This window comes from Mesoplodon mirus (genome assembly GCF_964341445.2).
Source record: "Mesoplodon mirus genome assembly, chromosome: 2".
NCBI lineage: Eukaryota > Metazoa > Chordata > Mammalia > Artiodactyla > Ziphiidae > Mesoplodon > Mesoplodon mirus.
The window spans coordinates 202,631,295-202,647,209 of record NC_138977.1 but is presented as its reverse complement, the minus strand read 5'-3'; the positions used below and the strand labels follow the sequence as shown (position 1 = coordinate 202,647,209).

General features: G+C 56.2%; 1 protein-coding gene across 6 annotated transcripts in view; it reads right to left on the bottom strand.

Moving 5' to 3' along the window:
• The window catches only part of PAX2 (paired box 2), an 81,370-nt gene extending 66,609 nt beyond the window's left edge, over positions 1-14,761 (bottom strand). For 3 of the 6 annotated variants that reach the window (XM_082611359.1, XM_082611363.1, XM_082611361.1), the window contains exons 1-4: positions 14,682-14,761; positions 13,488-13,598; positions 9,797-9,965; positions 8,854-9,051 (exon numbers count right to left, since the gene is read on the bottom strand). In XM_082611359.1, coding sequence (XP_082467485.1) covers positions 8,854-9,051; positions 9,797-9,965; positions 13,488-13,598; positions 14,682-14,694 — 491 coding nt within the window. In that variant the 5' untranslated portion in view covers positions 14,695-14,761. Of the gene's footprint in view, positions 1-8,853; positions 9,052-9,796; positions 9,966-13,487; positions 13,890-14,681 lie in introns of those variants that run through there. The other 3 variants (XM_082611360.1, XM_082611362.1, XM_082611364.1) reach the window with 2 other exon arrangements.
• Between the last annotated feature and the right edge of the window lie 1,154 nt (positions 14,762-15,915).

The window sequence follows — 15,915 nt, the reverse complement described above, 5'->3', positions numbered from 1 at the left end:
ACACACATGCACCACCCCAGCATTGCACACAGCTCTACACCCTCACCTCTAGCAGAGCAAGTGCACATGTGCCTGCACACAGACTAAACGAATTGGGACCCTCTGTGCACCTGACAGGACCCCCACTCATCCACCCATTGGGACACTGACCATCCATTCAACCCCAGGCTTTCCAGATAACATTTGCTAGCACCCCAAACAGGCGGGCCATCCCAGTGACGGCAGAGGCTTTCATCCTGGGACCAAAAGATGCCTTCAGCCCTCTGAATGGCCAACTACCAGTTTGCCGTTGTTCGCTGGACAAGACGGACGACTTTTAAAAGCTCCCTGTGGTGCCAGGGCCGTTTAGACAGCTTCCTAGGACCTGAATGCCAGGCTCAGCCAGGTACCATGAGCCCACACACTCTTCCCAAAACAGAGCCACACAGAGGCTCCCAACACAGAGGCACCAACCCCTCTCGGTACCACACATAAGGGGCGGGCACCATCTTGTCCTCTAGAATTACAACAAAAGGTCACAGGATAAAAGGCAGAATGGGGTCTCCTCCGTGACCATCTCTGTGACCTGTCAGGCTAGATGCCGTCCACGAGGCTCCTGGTTGCCTTTGGCTTCCTTCACCAGCCCAGCAAATACCTTGGGGCCACAAGGGAGCATGTGGACCAGGGGCGGCCGCCCCAGTGCTCACTCCCATTTGTTCAAGCTCCAGGGCCCCTGCTGCTCTCCCTTCTCGCCCTCCTGCCCTCTCCAAGTCCTCTGAGTCCTTCTATTTCCTGACCTGACTGTGCCTACAAAGTGGGTACAATTCCTCTTGCAGCCTGCTGCCCTGTCTCACAGCCCTTTCTCCTCCTCCTGCCAGGAGCTGCCAGGAGCCACCCGGCACGTCCTCTGGCTTCCTCTGTTTCTGGATGGCTGCAGAGGGAGCTCACTGCAGAGGAGTGCATGGCAGGCTGAAGGCAGGCAGAGGAGGAAGTCCAGAGCAAAGTGGCCAGAGGCTCCTGGGTGGAGGGGGCTCTAACCTGGAACACCCAGGAAGCGGGGCCCTCCCTCCCTTCCTCTTGGCCTCTCTCCCACTCTCCCTTCTGCCGGGCACCAGGCTTGAGCGACTGCACTGCAGCAGCACCACATCCACTGCCGGCCTGCCTTGCGGTGCTCTGCCTGGTATGGGTGGCCGTGGGCTGCAGGTCTTGCGACTTGACCTCTCATGCCACTTCCTTTGCTCTGCCACCTGTCTCCTCCCTGGCTGGCCTCCCCTCTTCTCCTTAATAACCTTCCGAGAGGCAGCCCCGCCAGCCTGCTGTACCAGCCGCCCAGAGCTCTGGTTCCCTGCAACCTTTTCACGTGCTCCGTTCCCAGGCAACCCGTCCCAGCTCCCAGGACTCTGCCTTTCACCTCTCAGCCTCGTCACCTCCTTCCTCACTCTTCCTCCTCATCCTTACTTTTGTCCTTCGCTTTCCATGTGCATCTCCCCCTCCCCTCCTCTAGCTGTGGGGAGTTACACCTCACCCCCACTTCCCTTCCTCGGGGTCTTCTGGACTCAGGGGCTCCGGAAATGTCACATCCCCTGTACCTGCACTGAGATTACTGCTCTGGTCTGAAGCAGAGAGATAAGTTATGGGCAGTTACACAGACCAGGGGCTGCAGACTGCTGGCCCATGAACTGAATCAGGCCTGGAGATGTGTTTTATTTAACCAGCACAGAGTTTTAAAAAACGAAATCTCAATGCCTCTAGGCTGGGCCTACACACTCCAGCTCCTGTTTGTTCAGTTCTCACCACCTCTGTCTCAGCGCTGTAGGTTCTCCTGCTAACCTTCCCCGCCGGGGTCCTGGAGGCCTCTGTGCTCACGACCCCCTGCAGCCACACGGCAGCTCCACTAACACATTCTCGCCAGTCTGGACTTTGGGGCACTACTTTCCTCCCCTTACAGCCCACAACAAACCCGAAACTCTCCAGAATGCCAACGACCCTGCCTCTCTCTCTCTCACATGAAAAACACAAAATATCTTCTTATCATATTATCTCTCAAAAACTGAAAGAAAGAGTCCCATTATTTTTGTGGTTGGTGAGGATGAGCTACAAGAGGAGCCTGGCTCCATGGCCTCTCCCGTCTCCCTCCTACATGACTTCCCCTCCTACCTGAGAGTTCCCAGGTCTACACAGGGCCTTGCTTCTTCTTTTCCAGTCCCAGGTCATCCTCTTCTGGTTTCCTACACCCTCAACAGCTCCCCTATGCCCAGCCCTCCCCAGGAGACCACAGGCATCTGCCTCTGCCATCATGCTCTACTTGGTCTGGTGTCCAAGCCTTCTCTAGTTCCCAGTTATGTGTTCCTTGCACTCAGCTTCTTCCTTATTTCTCTGGCACCTGGATTATTGGGGAAGGATTTGGAGGCTGAGCCTGGGGCCTGGCCATTGGGAGAGCTCTGACAATGACCGTGTCCCAGTGCTGCTGACATGCCTCCTGCTGGGGGACCCGCAGGTCACTTGGTGGGCCACTGCACCGTAACTCTGCAGGAAGGGGGTGCACCAGGAAGGGCATCTTCTTGGCTGCTTATGCAGTTGGTCCCTAACTAGTTCTGCCAACGGGGCTGGGACTCAACTGTTGAACTGAAGATGGACAGTGGATCACACAGCTCTCTATCACAAAGGCAGCATCGCTGCAGCAAAGCCCCTCTAACTGGGGCCTAACTAGACTATGGAGTGTTCCAGTGCAAATAAAAATTGAAGAAAAATTTGGCCCCAATTTTCCCAAATTATGAAATGAGAAATCTTCAACCCAGCCTTATTATTGCTGCCCAAGGGCCCAATGACTGCCTCATTGATCGACTGGATGGTCCCAAGGACAAGGTGTCCAGCCTTTGTCTGTGACTGCAGGTCTTCCTCTTTTTCCTCCTCTTGGCCTCAGAGCCCATTTACCTAAGAGCAGACACAGGTAGGCACAAACACACACAAATCCACACACCCTGAAGATATCAATCTCTATGCCCACAAACCATCATGAATACATTCAAGCTGCACCTTTAGAGTACCAAAACAAATAACTTGCTCAACAGGAGAAAAACATTTCAACCCAGTAGTTTAGTGGTAGACAGATAAACCCACAGCGATTTAATTTTCCACCCATTTAATATTTTACTTGTCCTTAGGGCATTGGTTGTGAGACACTGTTGCCCACTCCTCAGATTTATCAGGGCCCCTTCTCTCTTCTCTAGGCTCACCCACGTGGCTGGGTGAGCAGCACTGGGCATAGCTTCCCCTGCATGAATCTGAACTCTGAAAGCAAGAAACTTGCCCTTCGAGAATCTGACCTGGGGGTGGGGGTGCTGAGATGAAACAGCAGGGATTCAGAGAAGTGGCAGGCCATGTTCACACCCTTTACTGCATTCTTTTAAAGAACAGGAAGTGAGAAAGGAATTCTTTCCAGCATACAGTTTCCTCTTAATATAAGAATTCCAACTCCAGGCGGCAACAAGGAAGGGCCAAGGACGGACCTGAACTTTAAGAGGCAAAGTTGCAGAGTAGCTGGAGCTGAAGATCTAGGGAGCTGGGGGCAGACAATGGAGCCCTGGTTTAAGGCGCTCCTTTGTGGGCTCAGAGGGAGCCCCCTTTTCAGCTTGCAGGCTCTGGTGTAGGGGGGTTTGGTTCCCCTTCTGCACCAGTTACTACTATCGCTATTCTTTCTATGGAGGCATAATATTCTTGTCCACAACACACACCATCACACATACAACCACACTATCCCATGCGTACTGGAACAAGCCCACTTCCCAACTGCTCCTTACCACCCCAACTTCCAACGGTGCCTCTGGTCCCCTGAATCTACTTTGCACAATAATCCCCACCTTGTGCCAATATGCACACAAAGCCATTGCCCCATCTCCCCCCTCCCCAATATTCTCTTCTCCAGGCACCCCGTTTCCCTTCTCTAGGGGCTGCTCCTGCCTGGTCCCATCTCCACTTGGTTAATTCCCCCCGTGGCCCCTGTATTGAACTGTTGTGTTGTCCATTTCCCTGTGACAAGGGCTCTGGTTACAGAGTTATTGATTGGTTTTCATGCAGACAAATGGGCCCTTCCCGAGCTCCCATCGAAATCCCTGGCTGTATGGGCTGATTGTTGCCTCTCGGGGTGTAGGATTGCACTGAAGACCACCCTCTACGCAACCTCCTTTGCCCAGACTGTGGACGGTAATAAACGGAGGCAGCCTGAGCGATAATAAAAGCAATTGAGTAGGTTACCTGTGCAGATACAAGATTTATGCCTCTTCATATTTGATGTGATTTTTTTATTGAGTTCTCAGAATAGTTGGTCACACTTTATTTATTTATTTAGGGTTTTCCCCTCTTGTTTCCTCTTTGCATCACCCTCCAAAACCCACCCGGAGCTTTCATTAGGGACAACCCCTCCTGCCTTCCTCTTTCCTAGAGTTGCTAGTGGAGGTAAGAACTCAGGGCAACCAGCCATTGCTCTCACCTGAAAGCCATTTTGTGGCCTGCCCACCCACTCGGAGCCTGCCCGCAGGGGAACAGACAGATAAAATTGCTGGCCAAGAAGTCTAAAATAACTAAGGGAACAAAAATGGCTTTTCAGGGGGACAACTCCAGCTCATTTTAAGAAATAAGAAGGCCAGCAGTCATGACTATTTCACACATTGTTCTAACGACGGGCAGCCTCAGCAGCAGGAGATGCTCTCTGGGGAAGGACAGGTGAGCAAGGCTTTTCAGACAGAAACTGGCATGTCTGTCCACTATAGGTGGCCTGATCCAGTAGGCCCAGGGCCACAGAAAGCAAGTTCTCTATCCTTACTTTTCCCTTTCCTCTGTGGGGAGAAGTCTTCTTCTTAACCTACCAACTTGCCTTGGCTCTTTGCCACTAGACCAACAGCCCTGACCACCAAACAACTGCAAGGCTATGGAGATGGGCAAGCAGTGCTGCCTCTCTGGCCCAGCTTTGTGCCAAGCCAGGCCCAAGAGTCAAATGTGCAATGTTCTAGAACCTGTGTCTGAGAAAGGGACACAGACCCCCGCCGTGAACATGTCTTCAGCATTCCCTTGGCTGGGATGAGTGGCTCCCAGCTTACTTGGAAAGGCCTTTGAATGAACAGCTAGGCCACTGTCACCCCAGTGCCAGATTTCCAACGAAGACCTGCAGATGACACGAGACGGAACTGTTTAACAGCCCTGGGGCTGGCGCCTTCTTGAAGCCAGTGCTGCCACTGCTAGGAGAGTAAATATGCTCACTTAGAGCCCAACAGGCTAAGAGAGAGTGTGGGTAGCAGGTGATCGGGGGGAAATTGACTCTGCGAGGGGCCACTCCAAGGATCTAGGAGCAGAGAGTGCCTTGATCCCAAAGACTATAGGGCAGGCTGAAAAAGTTAAGAGAGCGAGGGCCTCCTTGTCAGCTCAGTCCAAGACAGTGCCCTCAGGGGATCTTCAGTAACCCTAGACTGTATCTGGAGTTTGCGCCTGTGCCTTCAAAGAAGCTATATTCCCTGCCCAGAGCAAGAGCCAAACCTGAAGACTCTGGCATATAATCAGGAAAATCCTTCCTGCCCAGCCAATTGCTCAGCAACGTAACTAGGTGGCTGTTTCCCTTTCAGCAGCTTGGATCTCCCTCCATCTCCTCCCCACTCCGGGCCATTTCCCACACCAGGTTTCAATCTCAAGTCACCTGTTTATAAACACCCGCCCTCTACAGCAGTGGTGTACAAGCTGAAGAGCTGGCAACTCCACGCTCAGCGATCAGTAACCCAATATTGAGAGTCATTCAAATAAATTCCACATGCTAAGCAATCTAGTCAACCCTCCGGATTTTTGACGGTGGTCTCTGGGGGTGAGGGTGAGGTTGGGAGGCCTCTTTGACCTACTCCATTGGCTCAGAGAGGTACTTCTACGAGGATTTGCCAGTGGAGAATGGGGGCTGGATGTCCAAGCCTTTATCGCGACAGGATCAGAAAAAGCCCAAACCATTTTTAAAGCATGAAAAGCAATTTAGTTTATAACCATAACAGTATATTTCAGGTGTGGCAACAGCATCTGTTTTGGGGAGGAGAAGATGAAAACCCTCATGATTTGGCTCAGGTGGATAAGCATGTGTGGATTTCCTTTCTTGCCAACGGCCAGCACGGGCACATTCTTACCGTGAGGGTTATAAAGTACCCAACACAAGTGGGCACCTAACCAACAGTAAAGCGCTAAACTCAAGAACCACCCGGTCCCCAATGCGTCACACTTTCTACACAGAGGAAAATCTGTAGGCTCTTCCTTACCGCAAGTGAGATTTCACAAAGTTCCTGGCATCAGCAGCGCCAGCAGAAATCCCGCTTTTAGCAGGTTTTGGGTTGAAGCAACGCATCTCAGATAAACCCTCCCTTTCAGAGCAAAGCACCTCGAGGGATGACACTAAGGGCATGGGCCCAGGTGCATGCCTCCAGTCCTGACTCGGCAGCACACTGGGAAGCCCCCAGAATTCTTTCCAAAGTATGAGTCACGGTAGGATTCTGTCCCAAAGCAAAAGCAAGAATACCCTGACTGTGCCTTGTTGACAAAGCACGCCAGGAAGCCTAGCTGCAGACCCAGGGCTGGCTGCCCACGCTGCCGGTGGCTTCCCCGTTCTTCTCCTCCCACTCCCTTGCCATCTCCAGCAACACCTGTCCACAGATGGCTATTTTCCCACACCCAAAGGTAGCCTCCGTGCCCCTCAGGTGATAGGGCTCCGTGTTGAGCAAATTCTGCCGCTGTCAGAGCTGTCAAGCTGAAGCCGTTCCTTCTCCCACTCTCATCCCACTAGCAGCTTACTCTTCTACTTTCTCTCAGTTCTGGTGAGAGCACCTCAAGGCCTCTGGAGCTTGATCCTGGGGTCATATGTCCCCTGCTCTCTGTGGCTTTTCAGGATGAGAGTATTCCCAAACTTTTGTATAAGCCAGCTGCCCAAAACATCTCGGCCAGTGAGGGGTATATGTTGGGGAGAGAGGGGAGAAGGGGTGCTAGACAGAGTGCTAGGCAAGGGGTGCTGTGACCACACCTGCCTTGATTGCTCCAATCCTCCACGCATCAAGAGAAGCACATTGCCTTGACCAAACATATCTTGGGTTCCTCCACTGGCTTGCAGATCCTATCACAACAACAAGATTTCTACCAAATGTTCTCCAGAACACCAGCACCCAGTCCCAGCAGCATTGCTCCTCAGCAGGGCTGCTCTCCTCCCAAGACCTCGGTTCCAACTCACTCCCAAGACCAGCAGCCAGCCTAGAGGCTGAGAGGAGACAACGCTTTGGCCCCTTCCCATCTCTCACCGCCACTCCTGCCCCAGCCCCAAAGCTTCCCCAGCTTCCTCCTCTGGCTTTGAAATGCAACAGACTCATTCCTCTCCCAAACCACCAGGAGAATTTCTCCAGCTCCTTTGGAAGGTATCTGAATGTCAAACCACTATGCTCTCAATACCTAGCTGAGCCAGGCCCAGGGAGCTAGAGAATTTTCAGAGGGTGTATAATTAGCTGATCAGTATTATGTTACCCTGTTCATAACTGAATAACCATTTTAATACAGATGGCACACACTGGGATAATTTCTGGGGTCGCCTCACAGTACGTTACAGCACAAGTGTGGCAGAGGGAATCTTCTTTAGCCAAGGTACATTCTACCAGCTAATTTTACCTGCTGTTTTCAGGATGATTTGGGATAATTCCATTTCATTTGCAAAATATTAAAAAAAAAACCTTGATACGTGATGCCAGTTTCAGAAAAAGGCACCAGCTGAATTATTAGTTGTCCTGATAATGAGCCTATGAAGAGTGTAAAGAAAAACAAGGGTATGAAACCCTCAGCCTTCTTCTCATTTGGGGTGTTGCCCTACAATGCGCGGGGCGGGGGTAGAAAAGCTGGCCAAGGCTGTCTGGAATTCGCACAGGGTCTCCGCTGACATCGGGTTGTACAGTTCTGTGATGGGAAAGCCATCTTGGGTTCCCATGTGCAGTGTTCTTGTTATGTGCTGTACCTGCCACATGTGTACACTGGCCGGGGGCGGGGGGTACATACATGGAGTGTGCACGGGTCCCAGAGGGCACACTGGAGTGGCTCAGAGATTGGGAGACTGACTATCTTGTGCTACTATATGTCGAGCTGAATCCAGCCTGAGTTGTCCCCCCTGTGCCTGAGCCTGTCATCAGCACAGGCTTAGGCCTGGACACCGGTACTCTAGGTGGTTGGAGGCATCTCCTAAGGCTCAGTCTCAGGGTCCAGAGTCTCCCTCCTGACCCGGCATCCCACTCCTGGTCTAGCTCCTCTCCTCCCTGCCAGTGGCTGGCTGATGGTTGGCGTTTGCTCTGCAGGCCTGGATACGGGTGGTAATAGGCCGGAAATTTGTGAGGAGCTGGCTAGCAAGGCCTGGGCTCCCGGGAGGCCAGCTTTGTGGGAGTCAGCAGGGATGGCGGGGGAGCCAGGACAGGCGGCTGCCCCTGCGGAAGGGAGCATGCCTTTAGAAAGGGAAGTCTGTTTGGAGGCGATGAATAGACACTGGTCATTTTAAAGGCTTCGGCTGTGGGCTGTGATTGTCTCTAGATACCGAGGCGCGTAATCTTGGAGTCTTAATTACCACAAACACTTGGATTCATTTCCAGGACGCCAGCGGGAGAAGCCTGGCAGGGAATACCCAGCTCTGAGCTGGAGACAGCCTTGTCTGTCTGTCTATCTCTCTGCCTTCCAGGTCCCCTCTCCCTGCCCAAAGGACCTGGGAGCTGGGAGCAGGAGCAAGGGCAGGCAGAGGCCGAAGAAAGAACGGAGACCGGTGCTGGGGAAAGCCCTGGTGGGTAGGAGCTGGGAGCTGGAGCCCCACCCTGCAGCCCGCCGTGGCTTGCTCACCTGTTGATGGAAGAGACGCTGGGCACTGTGTCGTTGTCACAGATGCCCTCCGCCAGGAGCCGGTCCCGGATCTCCCAGGCGAACATAGTCGGGTTCTGTCGCTTGTATTCGGCAATCTTGTCCACAACTTTGGGTGTTGCCACTTTGGGCTTGGAGCCGCCGATCACTCCGGGCTTGATGCTGCCGGTCTCGTAGTACCTGCGCCGGGAAGACCGGCGGGGTCAGCGAGAAGCCGGTGGTGGCAGGGACAGAGCGCTGCAGGCGCCGGAGCCGCTGAGCCACTCTCCCGCCTGAGGCAGTGGCACGGAGGGAAAAGGCCCAGAGTGTCTGAACCGGCTTCCAGAGTCCACTTGGCTAGGGCAGGGACGCAGTGGAGGATGAGGGGAGGGACACCAGGGACGCTCCCTCCCTGGAGGTGGCCATACCAAAGGCTGCACGCACAGCAGCTGGAATCAATGCCCCTGGGAGTGGAAGCCCGGCCCCTCATTTGGGAAGAGCGGGAGGAAAAGCACTTGGAGGCCTCCAGACCTTTCCCACAGAGCACAGGGACCCTATGGGAATCAGGGCCAACCTTCTACCTCCCCAAGCTGATTTTTCTCTTCTCAGGGACCCCTTTTTACCTTCCACCCTATTCCTCCAACCCTCCCTTCCAAAGGGAAGAGCTGTCCTTCCGTTTCTGAAGACTGGAATCAGGCTATCTCCCAGTGAGGTCCCTGGAGCGGGGCAGGTGCTGGATGGCCCTGCTCCACCCTCTCTTCTGGGGCCACAGTCACCACCTGAGTGCCCTCTCCAAAAGGAGCAGCTCTCCAGATAGCCCCAGTCAGGGGCCTCCCTCTCCCACTGGCGACCTCGACTTTTAGCCAAGCCCTCGGCTGGAGACCCAGGGCTATCCAAACAGGAAAGGAGACAGGGCATCTCCCAGGGGCAGCTCCGAGGCCCTCACCTGCCCAGGATTTTGCTGACACAGCCGTGGCTGACCCGCAGCTGCCGGGAGATGTCGCAGGGCCGCACACCCTGGTGGGCCAGCTCCACGATGCGCTGCCTCACCACGTCGGGCAGGGGCCTGCCATTCACAAACACCCCCCCAAGCTGGTTCACACCCCCGTGCCCTGCTGGGGAGAGACAAGAAAAAAAAACAACACCCCACACACAGCAGGGACCGGCCATTAGTCAGGGTCCGCGACCCAGGACGTGCAAAGGGAGCAGGCAGGGCGGAAGGGCATGTTCCCGGACTCGCGGGAGAACGAAGGCCGCCGACCACAATGCAGAGGATTAGGGACTGGAATCTGCGGAGCTGCAGAAACGCGGAAGCGCAGATGCTGGGCGGAGGGCTGGGAAAGAACGCGGCTCTAAGACCGGTGCGACGCCAGGGAGAAAGTGACGGAAGGAATGGGGAAGCGGGGCGAGAGGGAAAAAAAGGGAAGAGGGGGAGAAAAACAGCACAGTGGGAATTAATGCCAGCAGGAAAGAATGTAGGGAAGAGAGGACAGGAAGGGCCGGGCGGAGGAAGGAACCGGAGCGGTGCGGAATCCCGCCTGAGCCGCAGGCAAGAGGGAGTTGTAGGAGCCTGCTTGGAGGCGGATGATTCTGGGGTGTTTGGGTCCGGTTGACTCTGTACGTAAGGACTCCAAGCACAGAGAGGGCCTAAGTCCCTGACATCCCCCCTTTTGCTCCCTACCTCTTTTCTTGTATTTATTTTTAATTGGAGTTAGAGTTTTCCTGCCTCTTTCCCTGTGTTTTTGTTTTGTTTTGCTTTCTGATGGGGAGCTTTTCTTTCCTTTATGTTTTCTATCTTTAGATATTTGGGGAGCCATATTTCCCCTTCGCCTCTGTAGTGTTTAAAGTTCAAAGAAAGCCAAGTGGAGGAGGGAAGGCTGAAGAGGCAGGGGCCCAGAATCTGCTGCGCTCGGAGACGGGGAGGCAGTGGAGAGCGGCAAGGTGCCGGGGTAGCAGCCACAGAACGCAGACTGCTTGGGTTCGTCCGCCTGCCGCGCTGCGCTAGGCTTGGGGCCCACGGCCTCGCTCAGGACGCATGGTACAGGTAGCCCAGGCGGGCTGAAGGCACACGGGGCACCCTGTGCAGCCAGCCCGAGCCAGCTCGTGTCCATCTGACCTTTTAGACCTCCGCAGCCACTCAGGAAACCGGGCAGCAACGGCGTTTGCTCTCCTGGGCAAGAGGAGGGTGCTGGGTCTCCAACCAGACTCCGGCGCAGGCTCCCAACCTCGGAGCCGAGGTGGTCGCCGGATGCCAGGCCTGAGGACGCTGCCTGGCGCCCCATTCTCCCTGGCTGACAGCAGTCTAGAAATCCTGCACCCAAAGCCATCAACCTGCAGCCGCAGTTACTGAGCAATCCAACCGCAGAGAGTTCTAGCGGCAGAGTCCGACCTGACCAGGCCAGCAACCTGCAGTCCCTGTCCTGCTAGCCTCAGGCGACTTTCGGAGAAAGCGGGGACATTTGCACCCGACTCGCTTCTCTCCCGTTCCCTTCTGGGGGACCGAGAATAGGGGCCGGCGAAACCCCTGGGGAGAGGCCTCTGATCTAGAGGCGGGGGGGAGGCCGGAGCCTCTTATTCTACCCCTCATCCATGCTAGGCTCCCTACCTCTAGCCCCGCTCCTCACCCCTCCCCTCCCTCCAAACCCGACCATCAATAATTTAGGCCCCGGGAGAACTCGCGTTACCGGTATGAAAAGGCGGCAGCTGCGGGCAGATTAAAGATGAATAATTCAGCCTCCCCGGGCTCCGGGCCCAGCCCCTCGACCCCAATCTAAGGGGTGGGTAAAGGAAGGGGGCACGGCGGGAGTCCAGGGCTGGGGCCGAGAACCTGCGCTGAGTCGGGCCTGGAATGCGCCACTGCCGCCGGCGCCGACTCGGGCTGCCGCTGCTGGCCGGCCAGCTCGCCCGCGCCGCGATCTCTCCCTTCCTCCGACCACCTTCGGCTCGCCTTGCTACCCTTTCGGTTTCAAAGTGGCACCCACTGGGCGGCCAGGACTCGGCAGATCCCCCGCGGAATCGGCAAAAGAGGAGAGGCAGCGGGGCCAGGAGGCCGGCGGGCTGGGCGAAGACGGCGTGGTACCCCGTTCCACTCCCTCCGAAAAGGAGTCAGGATTTCAGTCTCGGCTCCCAGAAACCCGCGGCAGCCGGAGGCCCCTGGCTCGGATTTCCTGTGCTTGGAAGTTATTTAGGGAAATATATTTTGTCACAGGAGTATTTTTTAAAGCATATATATATATATATATATATATATATACACGCTAAATATATGCTTAGAGAAAAATACAGCTCTCCCTCCTAGGCTCTCTTGTCCCAAGCACAGATCCAAGCCAGGTCTAAAAAGTTTCCCTGTGAAAAGTTACAAATCATCCTTGATTATTAACCTACAGAGGAGGGAAAGTTTTCTATTCAGAATCTATTTATCTTTAAAAAAAAGAAGGCGGCAAAACAAAACAAAACAAACAAAAAATACCTCTGAATTGTTTTCCAAGCTAAAGACATATGACAAGAATTAGATAAATTCAAATTTCATTAAAATAATTCTCTTTTCCTAGTTTTAAATGTCTTTTCTCCCCTTTTCCTTTTTCCTGTAACACTTTTTTCTGTTTTCTGGCTCTTCTTTCCTCCCCCTTGTTTTGATTTCTCTCTCCTTTCTCCCCAGCTTTGGCATTTGCCTTCCTTTTGTTCTTCCCCCCTCCTTTTCTCCCTCTTTTCCTATCCCCTGGCCAGGTTACTGGCTGGCCCATCCTTACCAGGGAGTGGGAGCCCAGCAAGGAGCCTCCAGAACTAGAAGCTAAGCTTTGCTCTACCCAGGGATCGCCTGGAAGGCTCTTCTACATGATCTCGCACAGACTTCGATTTCTCCTTGGAATCCCTCTTTGTTTTTAGAGCATCTCCCAGGGAGAGGCAGAGAAAGATGACCACCACGTCCTGCCAATCTCAGACTCCCAACTCCAGGACAAGAGGGGAAGGAGTAGGATGGAAGGTAGGAAAAAAAAGAAGAGGAAGGAAGTATTTCAAACCAGCCCACAAGAAGCCTTGGCTGGGCTGGCAGGGCCAGGAGGTGCTGGGAGCTGAGGGTCAGAAGGGGGCACCCCACCCCCACACTTCAGCCTGATTGTCCTGACACTGAGGCTGCCCTTGCTGGGAGTCTCCTCCTGGACCACCACACTCTAAGTTCCAGAAAGGTAGAGATGAGGGGAGGGAGGAGGGGGAGGCCGAGAGAGAGAAAGAGAGAAGATAAAGAAAACAAAACACAACACAAAACCCTGAAAACTGCCTGTCCATTAGTCCCCCAGCTCCAGTCAAGAGGGTGGCCAGGGAGTAGAGTGGTTGGAGCCAGGGTCAGGGGCTGTGGATCCACTACCTAAGAAAAAGCAGGTGGAAGGAAGGAGGGTGATGGGCACCAGGGAGGTAGGAAGGCAGGTAGAAGAAGTATGAGCGACAAGGCAGAAGAAGGGAGAGAAACTGGGGGCTTTAGAAACACCGGGAAATGAGGAAGAACGAAAGGGGTGACCAGAAGAAGCCAGGGTGGCCTCCAAGATGGGACCTGAGCGCGTGGGGAGCCAGGGCCGCGCAGGACGGGACCGGGTGGGACGGGGAGCCCCGAGCTGGGGTAGGAGCCGGGCGCCGGTACTCACGGTGCATCGCGGAGAAGGGGTCTGCTTTGCAGTGCATATCCATGGGGAGACAGAGGAGCGGGAGCAGCGCGGCCGCCGCCGCCGTGTCGCCTCTCAAACTCAACTTCAGGACTTGAGGAAAAAAGGGAGGGACGGTGGGGGCGGGGGGTGAGCTCCCGGCTGCGGCGGAGCGCTCGGGGGCGGGGGGGCGCCGCGCTGCGCTCCCCGCGGGGACTCCTCCCGGGCCTGCCGGAGCTTGCAACCGCAGCGCCCGGAACTTCCCACCGTCGGGGCGCGGGGCTGGGCGGTCAGCAGAACGGCCCCGGGGTGGCAAGCCGGGCCGGAGGGACCTGGGGGCGCATGGCGCGCGCGGCAGCTGCGGCCAGGGCTGAGGCTGGGCGGGGGAGACGGCTCGCTCAGCTCCCCTGGAACTCGTTCATCCAGAGGCGGCGGTCGGAGTAGCCGAGGAGCAGGGGCGGCCCGAGGGCGCCGGGCGGGGAGCCGGGCCGCTCCAAGTGCCGGTGAGTTGGCGAAGTTGGCAAAGAAGTAGCAATCCTCGGGATGTCCGAGAGGGCGCCTTCGGGAGGGGAGAGCGCGAGCCGGGCCCCCGCCCCCGGAAAAGGCTGGCGCGCTCCGCCGCGGCCGAAGAGCCGGGAGGGAGGGAAGAAAGGAGGGAGCCGAGGGACGCCGGCAGCACTGGACTGGCCCCAGGTGGGTTGCGTTTGCGAGAAGACTCGGCCGGAGACTGGAGCCTCGGCTCCCGGTGTATGTCTCTCTAAAAGCTGCAAAGCCCCCTCCAGACCCCCTCCCTCTCCCCGCGCTGGGAGATGGATGACTTGTCAGACAAAGGCAATAGATTCCACCACTCTGTGATTCGCCAGCGCCGGAGCCCCGAGCTTCGGCGAGGAGGGCCCCGCGCCTGTCACTCCGGTGCCGGCGAGGGGAGGGCAGGGGAGGGGGAAACGGGAGGGAGAGAGGGAGGGAGGGAGGAGAGGGTGAAGGGGGAGGGGGAGGGAGGGGGAGGGCAGGGCAGGGGAGCGGCCCAGGGGGAGGGGGAGGGGAGCCTGGGATTAAAACTACATTGAGAAACGAAACTCGCCGATAAGATAAACGTTAGATAAGGATAAAGAGCGGCCAGTCTAATGAATATTCAGGCAACGACTGAGGGTCGCAGAACGCGACACGCTCGGAAGCCGGCTCGAAGTCCCAACTCACCCAGCCCTGCCATCCACTGGCCAGTGCCCGCATGAGCCACGGGGCCCCGAGCTCGGTCCGCAACCCTACTCCTATCTCCCCTACTCTCAGCTCTCAGTTCCCTTCCGTTCCTCCTGGTTCTTCCTTCCTCCCTCTCTCTGGTCCTTCCCTTTCGCCTGTCCCTCCTGAGGTAACTCCCCACCCACATATCCCCAATTCTCATTCCGGGGCAAAGTGTCCGGCAGTTTTTCCTCTCTCGTCCCACGCACGGCTGCGCGCAGGGCTTCCCTCGTCCCCTTGCCTAACGGGGTCTGGACAGCCCAGAATGCTCGGTTTAGAATCGAGCTGGAGACCTCCGGCGGGAACCCACCTGCCTCAGTGGGACCCAACGGACGGTGCGAGAGCCCGGGGACTTGGCTCCTGGACCCTCGGGTGGCCGGGGAGGGGGCTTGGGGAGACAGTGCAGAACGACTAGTCGCTGACGGCTGAGGACGCGGGAGACCGAGGCTCGGCTCGCTCTCCCCGGCTGGGGAGAAGAGGCTGTGAACGAGGCTGAGCGCCGCCCGCTGCCAGCTCGGCGGATCCAGAGCAAGCGCAGGAGGCGCAGCGCGCTCGGCCCGGACCCGCTCCTGCCGGAGCAGCTGGTCCAGCCTCTGCAGCCCTCCTCCGCACTCGCTCCCTCGCTCGCTCAGGTCCGCTCGCACGCACCAGGCAGGAGAAGCCCTTTGTCTCCTAACTGGTTAAGTACAGAATATCCGGGAGATCTTTATGAAATATTTTCCCTCGTCTCATAAATCATCTTGGCACTTCAGCTGATGTTTTAACTCTCCCTCCTTCGCTCCCTCCTCCTCCCCTTTCTGGGTCTGCGAAAGGGCGGCTCAGGGAAGCCGGCGCTGCGCTCTTGCAGCCGGTACTCTAGGCGACTCTAGCCCCTGCCTGCCGACCCTGGCGCCCGCAGAAGCGCCGCGGACTCGCGCCGCTGTCCCTCTGGCCGGCGCCCAGGCGGCAGCTAGGTTGGGGGCCGAACCCGCCCAACTCAGGCAGGAGGAAACTCCTACAGGGCCTCTTGCACCTGGGTTTTCAGAGCGCCCTTCATCCTCGGGCGGGGTTCGGGCCAGGTTCAGCCCGACCGGGTTCCGAGCTTCCCACTCTTTAGGAGGCCGGATCCGCTGGGATCCTGTCATTTGCTCTCCTTCCTGGATCCTCCAGAGCCCAATCCGCTTAATCCACCTGCGAAGTAACTTCTGGGAGGAAA